At 40.8% G+C, this 14977-nt stretch overlaps 1 protein-coding gene across 19 annotated transcripts in view; it reads right to left on the minus strand.

Moving 5' to 3' along the window:
* Window positions 1-14977, minus strand: part of KALRN (kalirin RhoGEF kinase) — a 502830-nt gene that overhangs the window by 272581 nt on the left and 215272 nt on the right. For 18 of the 19 annotated variants that reach the window (XR_007166315.2, XR_007166316.2, XM_048072237.2 and 15 more), the window contains one exon: window positions 5011-5133. Coding sequence is in view for 17 of the 19 variants with exons in the window: in XM_048072237.2 (XP_047928194.2) it covers window positions 5011-5133 (123 nt within the window). In the remaining 2 variants the exon portion in view is untranslated. Of the gene's footprint in view, window positions 1-5010; window positions 5134-12074; window positions 12298-14977 lie in introns of those variants that run through there. The other variant, XM_013171259.3, reaches the window with a different exon arrangement.

Consider the following 14977-nt stretch of genomic DNA (forward strand, 5'->3'; position numbering starts at 1 on the left):
GGCTGCAAGAGAAGGGTTTTGCAGATTAACTGAAGGTGAAGTTTGATTGCTGAAGACTTCGTTTAAAAAAGGCAAAAAAAAGCAAGAAAAGCTTTCACTGTGTTACTGTAAGTTTAGAAACCATCTGCAAAATGAACCTAACACATAAACCCAAAACAGAATGTTTCAGTGACAAAATAATCTCATGAGATATCTTTAAGACCTTTAAGTTTCTATAACAAGGCCAATTACATCTAGAGTGTTGCAGAATAATATTGGATGGCATTTTAGCTCAGCCTACATACAGAAAAATACTGTTCATTTAAGATAAATGTTGGGAATTTTCAAAATACATTATTAGCCTTTAGAGGAAAATTGTAACGTATGAAATATATTGCGACTTCCTTAGGACAATATGCATCTCCACCTAGTGTCAGACAACTGCCTCCCTGACAGCAGGACGGGCAGCAGTGAGCTCTGCCATATTTACATATGCTCCATGGGAAGTGATAACTCACTCTTTCAGGAGGTTAACAGATCCAGGCACAGAACAGTTCTGGCAAAGGAAATACAAATAACTTCAGTCCAGAACAAGTGATAGGCATACCATATATCCAAGTGCAGAGCTATGATCAATATGCTTTGCGTCATATTGAAACACTAGGGTTTTCCTCTATCAAACTGACTAGAGGAATGAGATTACTCACAAAATGGTGGAGCTGAATATTCATCTTAGTGAAAAGTAGCACTGTTTCAGTATAAATATTAAACAGCTGTGATAAAAGGCCAACAATTTATTTTGAAACTGAAATAAAAACAAGCACTGTCTTGAATCACAGAAAAAAATATCTACCGTGCTTTTTTGAAAGAAAACTACCATGCTACAGTTTATTACCTCAAATATGACTTTTTCACATTCCATATGCCATATTGTTCATTTAAAAAGAATTATTATTGTTAAAAAAGTAACATTGTTGATTCAAGAAGGAGCTTTGTTCACAGAATACCTAGGAAGAGCATGCAACAAAAGGAATGACCTAATAAACACCCAGAGAGTGCATCTTCTAGAGGAACTGAGAAAAAATGTTGTAAATGTTGTTAGTTACGCCAGGCCTATGGTGCACTGAGCATAATATAAGGAAAACAAAAGACCTTAAAAGATCCAGGATCTGATCCAACTTCTGCTGAAATCTGTATGGTTTCTCCCTGTAAAACATACAGCCACCCTTACCTACATCTTCTCTCAATACTGATTTTAATGTATTGAAGAAAAAAAACAAAAAAAAGGCAAAAAAAACAAACCAAACAACCCGAAACCTCACGCCCAATAATAGTGCTTCAAGATCACATTTTTTCATTACTCAGATTCATGATAGCTGAACTGTTCTCAGTCTAACAGTTGCTGTGACTAACATACTGCTTAAAAATGATCTAGTTAAATTATACAGCAAATTTCTATCAAAAATAAAATTATATAGCAAACATCCAGAGAAAAAATGAATAGTATGATCTAGTTCACCCTAGAGACTCAGAAACAACAAAAAAACCACTAAAAAAAATGCAGTACCATTTACCTGGGTTTGTAATGTCATTATTCTTGAACCAATCTCTACATCTTGAGCCTGAAGAGTGGTAGCTAAATATTTTGGTTTTGTTATTAGCATGAGAAAGCTTGAAGGCTCATCAGATATGAATGTGTGTGTTTATTAAAACTCAAAATCTTCAGTTTTCAGACCAAGGGGGATAAATCTACTCTACCTGGGATGGCAAACAGGTCTGAAGGACCCCTCCCTCTCATTTTTGGTAAAGGAACAGGAAAGAACTCCTGTGATCTTCTCTTAGCAGCCAATGGTATGACAGGAAGAGATTGAAAAATACTGAATTATAATTCCTAATGAGTACTTAAGTATAAGTCACCAGAGCTATATTTCTCTCACACACCTTCTGCGTCATGTTACTTAATACTAATCCTTAAGTTTACAAATATTTATCAGTGGGAACTTAACAACAGAAGCTTCCCAATGTGCAGAAGTAATTCATGTACATGAAAACTGAAGAAGTAGAGCCTTTGGCAACAGATGCTGCAAGGCAAAGAATGGTGTACCTAGCACAACAACCTAGACCTCTTACTGCAACATCAATATTATCAAATAATAGGCACACATGCACTAGCCATTTTCAGACAGTCTTCGGCAGAAATCAAACAGTAGCTTGAACAAGTACGCTAAGATACTACTATAAAAACAAGACAGCTGTGTAAAGGCAGTTGTGTGGTAGCAATCGCACGACTACTTATTTCTACTTATGTTCAGAAAAAACTAACAAAATACACAGACCAGATTGCTGTGTAGGCTTGGGACACACAAGGGCCTACCACCACACTCAGAATCTACACCCACCTTCCTCCGTATTTGCTTTGTTCAAGTAAGTCTATCTGCCCCAAGTCTGTTGCTGACTATCACTGGCTCTTGCCTTAAAGAAGTGCAGAGGCTTCATCCTTACTACCTGTTGTCTTCCCACGTGCTCACATAGAGCTCCCGCGCGTGCCAAGAGACAACTACCATCTATCACAGGAGCTGGGCTGTGGCCAGGAAAGTGTTGCTTTAATTTCAGTGTCCTTTTGCTCTTCCTGCATGCTTTGCCTCAGTCAGAATGACTAGTATGCAGCCCAACACCCTCATGCAGCAAGCTGATGCCTCCTGCATGCTAACACCCTCATCTTCATAATGCCAACTTTTGGGGACAGCAGGAGTCACTCCCTGTTTTTCTAACAAAGAATTTACTCCATCTAAAAACCAGCATCGCTGCTGACAGCAGCATTATACTGACATGGGAACAGCAGTGCCAGGTTAGTGCAAGGAGCCTGCAGCTTAAAGTTATTACCCCCTTTCCACTAATTTCCAAATGTCCTTTCAGCTTGATACAGTCACTCTCATGCCAGCTATTCCAAAAAGAGGATGATTGGCCCTCTGCAAGACAGCAGCCCTGTTTAATTCCACAAGAAAACGTCACCAAGCTGGAAAACTCATCTTGATTGCCAGCCTGTGCAACCCAGGAATTGAAAACCCCCTGAAAAGGCCACTGTGCAGACACATAACTGGAATACAGGCCTTTCAGCAAGGGGTTCTGCCACATGCTCATACGTTTCAGCCCAGTTAATTAGTGCAGAACAGAGTGCCATTTCTCACTGTACTTAGAGGTTGAAAGCTAAAGGTGCCCAGTATGGACACCCTTCCACACAGATCTTGTGTGCGTAAGAGATGAAGATGACAATCTTCTTTGCAGTATCACTCATGCTGACCATATGGGCCTCCATATGACTATACATGAGTGGTTTACACCAGAGACAGCAAAATGGGAGGCACATCATCTGCCCCAAAACAGAAAAGGTTTCTCCCCTGGGCAGCTCTATCAGACAAGGGCTTGGCAGTGGTGAGATAGCACAGCTAGAAGCCATGGCCACCCTCAGAAGGGACCCCACGATTTTTGCAAATGTCTCACTTCCTTGCATTCTTCATCCCAAAAGTTCACTTGGAGGCAGATGGAAGAATAATGGAGGAAATTAGGTTTTCTTCCATTAGGCAGCACCCTTGCCATCACCCGTTAATTTTCAATTAACAATCATCTCTTTCCAAGTTCAGTTCCCGGATATTTTTAGAAAAATAATGCCAGGCAGTACCACCAAAGTGATAAAGGGAGGTCTTCCAACTTGACTCTTCTGACAATGCTTTGTGAAGGATTATGACTGAATTTACATCTATCATAATCCAAATGACTTTTAATGCATTAACCTCCAGGACACATTTATTCGTCAGGATTCTGTTAACAGCACTGCTATCCAGAGGCTGCTCTACCCTGCGTTTTGCTAGTTGGCTTTGTGATTGCAAGCTTAGCAATCAGTTGCCTAGAGCCTATTTTTCAGTGCTCATTTCAATTATAATCAAAATAAATACATAACAGACATTATAAACATTTCTCATCCTCTCCTTTTATGCATCGCCCTAGTGAGGCACAGTGCTTTAGTGAGGAATAGCTAGACAGGTGGAAATGGTGGGTGGAATTTAATTACCTGAGCTGAAATTTGGCCCGAGTAACAGGGTTAACGCAATCTTATGGAAGTGGTGGGCAGTCTTTAACGTTTCAGACAGCACCTTGCCCTCTGGCAGCACAGTGTGGTGTGGCTCTTTAGTGACTTAAATATCAACCACTGCCTTTAAAGTCTCAGCCCCAATGCAAATGTAGTCTGACCATGCACAGTGTCTACAGGTACACCTGCATGCATTGGCTGACTTGAGCAAGCTTTTGTGTAGCTGACAGCCTTCAGAGAGAGCTCATCTCTGTGTTGTGTGATTGCACCAGGGGGTATGCATCCATTTCTCTAACCCACTGCAACAATCAAAACATCAATACATGCAGTCCTCACTTCTGTGCTGAAAGCAGGGCAGTTTCCAGAAAAAATATCTTACGCAAGGAAAGAATAAGAAAAAAAGGCAAAGCACTTAAAAATGGATAATGACACTTCTTCCTTTTTAAAAAAAGGAAAGTAAAATAACCCTAAGGTGAGGTGAGTTGCATTAAAAAGGACTAACCAATTAACTATTGAAAAAGCCAAAATCCCACCATGGCCACAACTGACAGCTTGATCAGCGTCTCTTTTTCAAAGTTTTGAAAAGTACCTTAGCAGGGTATAGGGAAAGAAGCATAAATTATTAAAGGACTGCACAGAGCTCTCATTAATTCCCAAAGAAATGTCAAGAACGTAAAAAATACTGTATTCAATCTCAAAAATGTAAACAAACTCCGCAGGACTGTGCTGATCTTAAGTCAAAGAAATAATCACATCAGTATCTGGGCAGACAGAGCATCACTTTTCTTCCCAGAAAGTGGGCTGCTGCCACAGCCCAGCCTGACCTTCCTTGCTTCACCTCTCGTGGGTCCTCAGCACTCCCTGATCTGGAGGCGGCCTCACGTGCCTTCTCCTTCATTGCTCACACTCCCAGAGCCACTGTTCACAGCGTGTCCCCAACTCACCATTGAATTCATGGCAAAGTGATTGTGCTGCGTCTGTAGGTCAAGGGCATGTTGGTAGCTCACGCCGATCTCCGTGTGGCTCTGCAGGAACAATTCTTTGTTGTGGCTGATCCAGTCAAACATCTAGAAGGAGGAAAAAAATTGTTAGAGAGGAATGAAAAACATTGAGACAGCACAAAATATATATAAATGTCTTTGAACTGTGGAATTTTGTGTGACCACCACCCCACACCCACCTATGTTGCCTTACAAATAAATGTTCCTTATCAAAATAAGCTGCTCAAGCAATGACAGCATTTAAGTTATCACTACATGAGCAGAGTGATAGGTTAAGAAACATAATTCATAAAGCATATTCCTCAGTAAACCGATGCTACAGTCTTTTCCTACATGTAATAGTAACTTCATATATAGAAAGATGGCAGCAGAGGGACCTAAATCAGGGGTTGCTTCATTTACCAAAGATCTAACAGTTCATAAAGTACCCTTAATCCAGAAACGGACCAAAAATTCCATAATTATTGATGGGATTTTCTCGTCCCCTTTCTTTATAGTCTATAAAGTTTCCAAATGTTGTATCCAAATACCCAGTTGACTTCCTACACCTATTTCCTAGATCTTTCCAATTCCAATGCCAAAACCTAGTCTATCTTCCACTTATTATTTTTGGGATGAAGAAAAAAAGTATTTTATTAATATCTATAAAGAGTACGCATTCCAACTTCTCCCACGTCCAAGTTTATTTCCAAGTAAAATGCATAGTTCAGTACTTCAGGCACAGATAGAAATATGTTGAATAAAGCTGATTAAACTCATTCCTTATTTTGTAGCATGTTAATGCGACGCTCCAATCCGCAGCACGTTCATTCATTATAACTGTCACAGAACAGATAGGAGACAGTATGTTTACAATTTGGCTTGTTCTGTATTGTGTTGGAGACTAAATGCTTTCAAAGTGGGAACCTTTCATTCCTTATGCCTGTCTGCAGCTGTGCAGGCACTACAATCTTGGATTTCTTTATTCCTGCAAACATTTTCATTAGAGAACCCCTTCAACCCTCATTCCCTCATGTTGTCTCCAGCAAGCCAAGGACCTCTCTGTTAATAAGAGCTCTATAGCAACAACAACAAAAAATAAACTCACTAATTCATTATAAGGAAAAGAAAAACTAATTTTAGAGGCAGCAGAGGTCAGGCAGGTCAATATAGTGCTAGGTGTTAAAGCAAGCATTTTAGGGTGAAAAGGGGAAAGTAAGGCAGCTTCTAAGCAGCCACCTTACAGTCAAGGGATCAGTCCAGATCTTTGTTACACCACTTATGTGTCCTCCAGCCAGCAGACATTTTGTTCTGTAGCACTGAATAACAATTTTCAGGCTCTGACACCTGAAAAGCACCATGTTTTGCTTGAGTTTCTCAGCATCCATTATCTGTTCCCTGTAGAGATGGTGCTCCCAAGAGCAAAGAAAAGGCCCTGTTTGGGTAACTTTAAATTCCTGAGATAAACCCAGCATTCTGTGCTGAGTGCTCAATTCAGCACAGAGATGAATTGCTTTGTGCAGGGGATTTGCAGCAAAAATATTGTGTATCCCTTTCATTAGAAGGAAAATAAACACTGCAAGTGCTCCAACGCCACCAGACACATGACACTGACCCCAGTCCCAAAAACCTGTCACTTACACCTGATTTCTTAATCTTTTATTTATAAGAATACACTTGCAACTACAGAGTCTCCACTATTTCATATTGATGAATAGTCTTAAAGGGTAAATTTGATTCAAGTTACAATGATGCAAGTTCAAAGTAATATCCTCAGGTTGGCTGCTTTCCGACTTGTACCAATGGAGCCGATCCAATTCAGGCCTACCACCATTTTTTTTCCAGACAGTGCAAATAAGATTTAATGCAAGGATGAGATCAGGGCTTTCAAATATTACTGCCAATTAAACAGAATAAGAAAGCTTTAGGTGGCTTTTCAGGTTATAGTAAGTTCTCTCATTGGATTCCTTTTTCCCCAATTTTTTAAGATTTAACAAGAAAAATAAGCACAAAATCACTTTCCACATTTGTGGACTTAAAAAAAGTCATAAAACAAGAAAGATTCCATAGCAGTGAAGTTCACGTCCCAACAACAAGATTTTATATCTCTGCTTAGGAACAAACACAGACTACTTATAAGTAGATAAACGGTCAACGTGAATATTTTATAGTGTTCTTTAAACAATTTAAAGACATTCAAGAAGAAAACTGGCAGCAATCCACTGAAAATAAACAGTAAATCTAATAGTTTATGGTCAGCAAGGCCAAATGAGTATCTTTATAAGACAAGTAATTTAAACTACTAATCTATTATTCTGTGGATAGAGCATTTCCTTCATCTAATCTATACACACATCATTGAACGAGAATGTAGGTTAAGTTAAATCATGCTTCTGCCTTCTAAAACACAATAATAGACTATTAAGGAAAAAAATGAAATTTAAAAGATGAATCATCTTTTTGTTTAATCAACTGAAATACACAAAGCAGTTGAAAGGATGACCTTCAGGAATTTTGAGTGACACACGATGAGGTCTGCATCACCTTTCAAAACAGTATGCTTTTTCAATTTCTATTCATGGACAGCAGCAGATGTTGGAAGAGACTCTTCACTTCAAATTAGACTTTGAATCTTTCTATTATATTCTTCATAAAAAAGGTAGCTTTGGTTTCAGCTAGCCTATGCCTGTAGCAAATTATCCCCCACCAATATTGTCTGGAGTCTCTCCTGTTAGCTGCTGCAAGCTTCTCTGACTTGAAAACTCAGAGAAGAAAGTTTTGAGTTTCATGTTGTTTGAAGCAGGAAGAAAATGAAGTGAGGTGCCCAGGAAGGAGTACAGAGAAAAAGAGATGCAGATTCACTGTGATCTGAAGTCGGGTTAATGACACACTTTGCTCAGTAAAAGCATTCATTGCACTTCTGTCTTAATGACTAATAAGCAATATATAAAATCACTTCTGCCTTACTCAACAGCCAGAGCTTTGCAAGACTGTAGGCACATCTACCTTATGCAATGCATCACTAAAGCCAACGTACCCAAACAAGTTCCAGGTGAACTGGTACCTCTGCATGGCTTAGTCCAGTGCTGTGTGGAAATACTAGTCTGATGCCCAAAACCAGAACAGCCTGGGCACAGTAGTGGTTTGATTTGTCTATATTGCTTTTGTTTCCAGGGCTTGTTCATTCAGAGATTTCAAGCATTTCTGCTTCACGCTCATTGAATTATAGTCACTTTCCAAATACCATGAGAAGGGATCAGGTTTTCTTTATCACACATCTCTGGCAACATTGGAAAAATTGTGCTTTCACCCTCCTAATCAAGGATGCACAGGAATGATAAGTATCACCATCCTATATACCACAAGATTTGCTTAACAATCAGGGGATTTACATAAAGAAATAAATAAATGAAGTCTTCGTTGCTTGTGAGATCCAATGGGTTGTGTTTTCTCTTCAACCACAAAGTCCATAAACGGACTTAAAATGATTTTCTCATAATTTGACTGGAAGCTGAGGCTCTGTGATATACCAGATGTTGGGTGATCCATAGTGATGCTATGAGAGACGGCAACGTGTGGCCAGCAGGTTCGATATGAAGGCCTGTCCGCATTGTCTGCCCTGCCTGCCCACACTACTAGCAGTCTTTCCTGAAAGCTTTCTAGTTAAACTTGTTTTCCACATGAGAAACACTGATGCTTCCTGTGTTCCTGAAGTGAGCGTGTTGCTTTCTTTGCTTAATTAAATCACACTATTAAGGATGTGAGCATGGCAATGACCCAATAATTGCTGTTTTACTCCATCCTGCAAAGACTGCTGTAGTATCAAGGGCCTAACTTGGGCTCCTGGAAAAATGTTCAACATCCTTTGATCAGTTAGTTTCCCTGTCAAAGAAATGAGTTTTTAATGCAGTAAACAGCAGAACCCAGAAAATGTGCCCTGTGAGATCAGCTTAGACTAGACGGTGTCTCAGCTGAGAATTTCCATGTCATTATAACGTTGCTAGACAGCACTGTATCAATGGATCTCATCCCATTCATTAAAAAGGGCCCTTACAAACCTAGTCTAGCGATCACTGTAAAATTAATGGATCTTGAATTATTCCTTTGACTTGCTTCTTAGTTGGAGTGGTGCTGACTGCCTGTGAGCTAATTCTCTTAAGTCTGCTAATCATTCCTGCAGTCATGAATTCACACTAAACAGGAGCACAGAATAACTGAGATCAGACACTATCACTTAAAACATGCAAACCAGCTGTCCTCAATGTCTCCCTGACTGGCACTTTGCTGCACTGCTGTGGCTAATCTGGAGATCAATGGCTGGAGTTTTCCAGTTACTGAGTAACTGGCAGGAGGGGTTAAGCACACTTAAAACAAAAGATAAACTTTCAGTGTGATTACCTTTTGTAGCCCCTGTCTCTAACATGTAAAGGAAAGAAAACACACACATTGAAGAATGTTAATTATGGAAAGAAAAAACACCTACTTTTAATTAAGAGAATTAATCCCTTACAAGACAGTCAGAAGAACCAAAAACAGTCCAAAGGGTCTCCTCAGAAAGCTTTGCTAAAACATCTACCTCAACACTCGTTAATGATTATACATGCACCTGTAATTATTACACATGTGATCTCAAGGCCACTTCACTTGAGAGTTAGGATATCAGATTATATCTCCAGCATCAGTTGTGCTGGCAACAATAAGTTCTTAACCTCATGTTTTGTCATCCAAGTTGATAAGTTACTAGAAAAATCCAGGTTAAGTGTTAGACCAAACAGCAGGTCTCCAGCTGGTCATGAATAAGTCCAATGGAGGGAGAAGGGGACCCCACACTTTCCTTGGATTTGTAACATCTGGCAGGCTAGTGAGAACAGTGTGAGAACAGCTGTTTGGGAACAGAGAAGAAACACACGGATGTGGAACAGCATGTCTGCAGATTGCGTGCTGCCCTGCCCTAGCTCTGATAAAATGGGATTTGTAATATTTCAAATAGCAACCTCTGCTCTCTGGCTTTTGTCAGATCTCACTGAGCATTGGTGCTGGATTCTGGAAGAGCAGGGCAGAGCACCACAGGATGATGCTCCCATCATGTGGCCAGCAGCACACCCTGTACCAAGCGGTACTGGTGGGAGGATTACAGCCCTCATGGTCAAATCTTTTGGCAGCAAGTGAACGAAATGTAGTTCATTAATGAAGTTGGTCATACATGTTAAAAAAAAAAACAAAAAACATACACAACCAAATCCACCTAACACTATAATACAACTGGAATTAATTGTGACCCTGCTTGTAGCAAGTCATCTCATCTGTAGTTCTGAGCCATAAATATCAAATTCACACAGGTAAGTAAAGGCAGAATGATAACTACTATAACCACACCATCTTGAAGAACAATATAGGATACACATCAAGAATACCTTCAGGTATTCTCAGGGATATTCAGTATGAACTTTTCATAGTCTCCCAGGTCTAAATCAGGCTCATGGGTAGTTTATACACGTTTGCTCTTCTGTCAACATTGTCCTTCAAGTTAAAACACATCCTCCTCCCAGGTGCTAAACTTCTTCCAGTGTGAACAAGCCCAGGTCTTTTAGTCCTTCCTCATAAGACACAGCCTCTCTCTGTACATGTTCTGGTTGATGGTCATCTTACCATCCAAGGTAAAGTCCTAACAGGACTCTGAGGAATATCATTTTTTCTCTCCCTGGAAATGCTCTAGCTGATGCCATCTAGACTCATCTGTGCTTCTGGCCTCATAGAAAAGAAGGTACACGAAAAGGAGAGCAACAGCTACTGAATCAACATCTGTACCTACTGCATTACCTGGCTTTTTTTTTTCTTGGTCATGTCCAGCATAAATATTGACAAATAACAGTAACGGTTACCGGATTTGCTCTCACAAGCACAGCTCAAATTATGTTCCAAATAAGAAAAGCAAATTTAAGAGCACTCAGAAAAAGCATAGAAGGCAGATTTTTTTTTAAATAAACTCCAGTCAGTCTCACATATAATATACCAGGCATAAACATATTCTCACAGTATAATATACCAGGCATAAACATATTCTCACAGTATGCCTCCATATGCTGCTAACAAAGAGAAAAAACATTGTTAATCTAAAAAGAAGAAAAAAAAAGCCTGTAGTTGAGTAGAGGACAGATGACTAATTATATGCCAGATGAAAACCAAATAATATGCCCTACTGTAACAGTGTTTGTTGTCCTTCTTCCAGTTTGTGGGCCCCATAAAGTTTTTCAAGGTGTTTCAGCAAATCAAAATCTTTGAATAATAAATCAGCTTTAACGAATACCAACTACTAAGAAACCATGGTCCATAGGTGGGAAACCATTAGAAATAAGCCTGTGTTGCTTATTAAAGAAACATCCATATAAGAATCCATGCATATTTTGGAATTTCAAAACTACCCAGCCAGCATTAAATTGACTAATCTACAACAGAAAGCAGAAAGTTCCACTCCAAGGCCATTTAAGGCTAAGCAAGTTCATTTTCATATGCCTCCACAATATAAACAAAATAATAACACACGTAAAGCAGTAACTGCCAGAGCCTCTCTCCTAAGGTTCACAAAAAGTTTCCAACTACAAGGTCTATGCCTATCACATTAAGTGAATTAAAGCATTCAGAGAAATTCAGTTAAAAGTAAATCAAGCCATATTCCTTGCATCTCCTGCAATTGAACTTCACCAGTATTTGAACAAGAAGAAGGCCACACAACATTTTTGTGGCACATACACAACCTATACTGACACAGGAGGACTCGGTCTTGGAAAGCATTGTATCAGCTACCTTTATAAAAAGCAATTAACCAAATAATAACAATATTGAAAAATCTCTAGTGCCTCCAAACAAGAAACATAGCTACAGTTTAATCAGAACAGGCTATACGTAGGTCTCCTATAGATCTAGAAAGAGCCAGAAAGCATGCAACACCTCCACAAAGGAATATATGAGAAGAACCAAAAGTCTTCCACTGCAAAAGAGCCAGCAGCCCAACAAATGAGCGCATTTACCTGGAATACAGGAAACCTCCCTGCTCCAGCCTCAGGGCTAAATTCAGCCAGACAGCGAGTCAATGGTGGGTGTCCAGGCCAGCCACTCCCTACAGGATGAGGAGCTGGGAGCCATAACCCAGCAGCAGGCAGGGGACTCCTCAGCTAGAGGCCACCCTACAGCCCCCAAGACCTAAGAGCCAGGTTGAATCAAGAAGTTAATTGCAGGGAAGGTCCATAGGGGCAAAACACATCCCAGGTCATACCAGAAAGCCAGGCCATACATCCATGCAGTGTTCAGCAGAGCCTATGGCCAGGCTGGGCAAGGCTGGGGCAGGGCTGTAGGCTAATATCCCACAGCTGAGCAGAGCCAAAGCTATGGGCCCATGAATAGGTGTTGGGGAGGACCCAGATGAGGCTGGTTAGGGTCATTAACACCAGTTAGTGCCCACAGGGCCTGACACGAGGCAGGTCACATAGAGGGCTAGTAGGAGAATGGCGGTTCTCTAGTGGGACTGTCCTGGCCCAGAATAATTTTTGGACCCAAGGAGAAATTGTGATGAAAATTTTGACAACAACTGCTTCAACACATGAGAATTCCCAGTTGAAATCCCCATCTCCACTCTGTAACATACATCTTTAATTAAATCAAAATACTTACAGGTTTAAAATAGACTCAGTGTACATTTAAGTGCTTTGCTAAACCAGGGCCTAAACACAAATTTGTGTTTGTTTCTGTGTTTGTCTCTTGTTCACAGACAGTGACGGACAAGCTGATACTTCAGCCAGATCTTTCCCTTTCACATGTGTTTGGCACGGTCCTCAGCCAGGGCAAATTGGTGTTGTGCCAATGAAGCCAATTTACACCAGCTGAAGATTCAGACCTACAGCTGTATTTGTGTAACCTCAACACTGCATGAACACAGTTTTTCCATTATAAATATCTGTGTATATGATTCATAGAGTAAAGTAAGTTTAAGCTACAGCACGTTAAATTATTCCAGACAATGGGCCCAACTGTCAACCCACTAGAAAATTAGTTAGATGTGTGACGTGACAAATAGCTTTGTATTAATGTCAGAGCACCCCTTCTAACATACTCACGCTGAATTTTCCTACTAAATACCAGAGTAAGAGATATGTGTTTTTTCCTGACAGATATGAAGGCACAGTCATGCACAGAGTAAGGCATGAGATTCCTGCAATGCTGAATAGAGAAGCAATAATTTTATTGTTGAAGGTGGGAGAAAATTACAGATACTGAATACATAAATATGACTAATGATATCTGGGTGTATTTTATGCATCCCCGTGTTTGCTTCACTTTTTTTGAAATATTGTGCCTTTCAACCACACTTGGAGACACCAAACACTCAGGCATTCTTGGAAAGAATTTTCTGTTCTTTAGAATGGAAACTGCCTTTCCCAAGCATAACTCATCTGCAGAAAACTGTGTGCTACCTAAGTACAAATCAATGCATTGGCTGCACAGCAACTGTAATACTAAAAGAAGCAAATAAACAGCACTCACAACAACAACAACAAAAAATACACACACAAAAACAAACAAACAAAAAACAAACAACAGTATAAATTATGAAGAGATCAGAATGGTTCTCCCAGATGAGGAAATCTTCCTCTCAGTGTTCAGAATCTCGGAGGTACATAGTAAACTTCATTCACTTGAAAATGCTGTGTGAGTTTGGTGACTTTATATGCTCTGGTTCCATTCCCAGCATGTGTGACATTCCTGCAACTCCAAATAGTTGCCACTACAAACGAAACAGCCAGACAGATGTTTACTGTTTTGTATCAGAAGCGTGGCATTTCCTCTACCAAAATTACCCGTGTCTGAAGCCCAGAGATACAGCTGTAGGGTAATCACAGGTTTTAACTCCCGACAAGTCATGAAACGTCGGGGCTGGAGCCAGCATCTCTCTGCAGAAGGACAGCCGAAGGCACCAGCTTCTTGCTGGAATTTGGGGTGTTTCCAGCAGGCCCCACTGCAGCAGGTGGGCTGTACCCTGGGTATTTCCATATCCCATAAACCAGACAGCTCCATGTTTCCCCTCTACACCAGCAAACCTGGCAAGCTGCGAGGGTGGATGTGTTCCCCACCTCAGGACACAAGCTCAGGTGGCACTAGGCCTCGCTGCCGCTGCTCCAGCTCCCCAGTTTTCAGAGGACTGCCGTAGGGCCTACCTCAGTGAAGAGTTTTGCTGCTGAGGAGATTAAAATCCAGCTCACTCCAAATCACAAGGATTGTGAAAGCTGACTTGGTGAGGAGCAGGGGTTTCTAACAATGGTGCTTGCCTATGCTGCTGTACAACAGGCACCAACGAGGGCCTGCACAGTGGGGCAGCAGGAGGAGGCCATGAGCCACCCCGGTGGGGAAAACCACCACGTGCCAGCACCCAACCATCACACCAAAATGCTCGTCAGCCAGAGGGGTGTGCAGATACAGCATTTGGGAAAGAAAATGGCAGCAGCTGAGGACTGAAGACATTCTCAGGGGTGGGGTGGGGTGGGGGCGCTCCATGGCACAGACACCGCTGAGGGACCAGAGGTGACCCATGCTGGGACAGGGACACTAAGGAACACAGCATTAGGAAAATGTTAAGAATCAGAGAGTAGCTGTAATATTGGCAGAAAGAAACTTGTGCAAACATTATCCCTGACTTCCTCCACTGCCTGTCTCCTTGCCAGAAGTATTTTGATGGACTGACTATAAACCATGACAAAAATAGGGGAAATTGAGACTCGTTCATTGTGTCCTACTTTTGCCTCTCATCACCATTACCAGGATCAGACATGTGTGTTGATTAGCAATAAACTAAGCAAAATTTCTCAACTTGAGACTGTTTTGCTTGCAACACCTTTTCAGTGCCTGTGTTAGAAGTAAGGCATCAAAGATTTTGGCAATA

This window comes from Anser cygnoides, chromosome 6 (genome assembly GCF_040182565.1).
Source record: "Anser cygnoides isolate HZ-2024a breed goose chromosome 6, Taihu_goose_T2T_genome, whole genome shotgun sequence".
Taxonomy (NCBI): domain Eukaryota; kingdom Metazoa; phylum Chordata; class Aves; order Anseriformes; family Anatidae; genus Anser; species Anser cygnoides.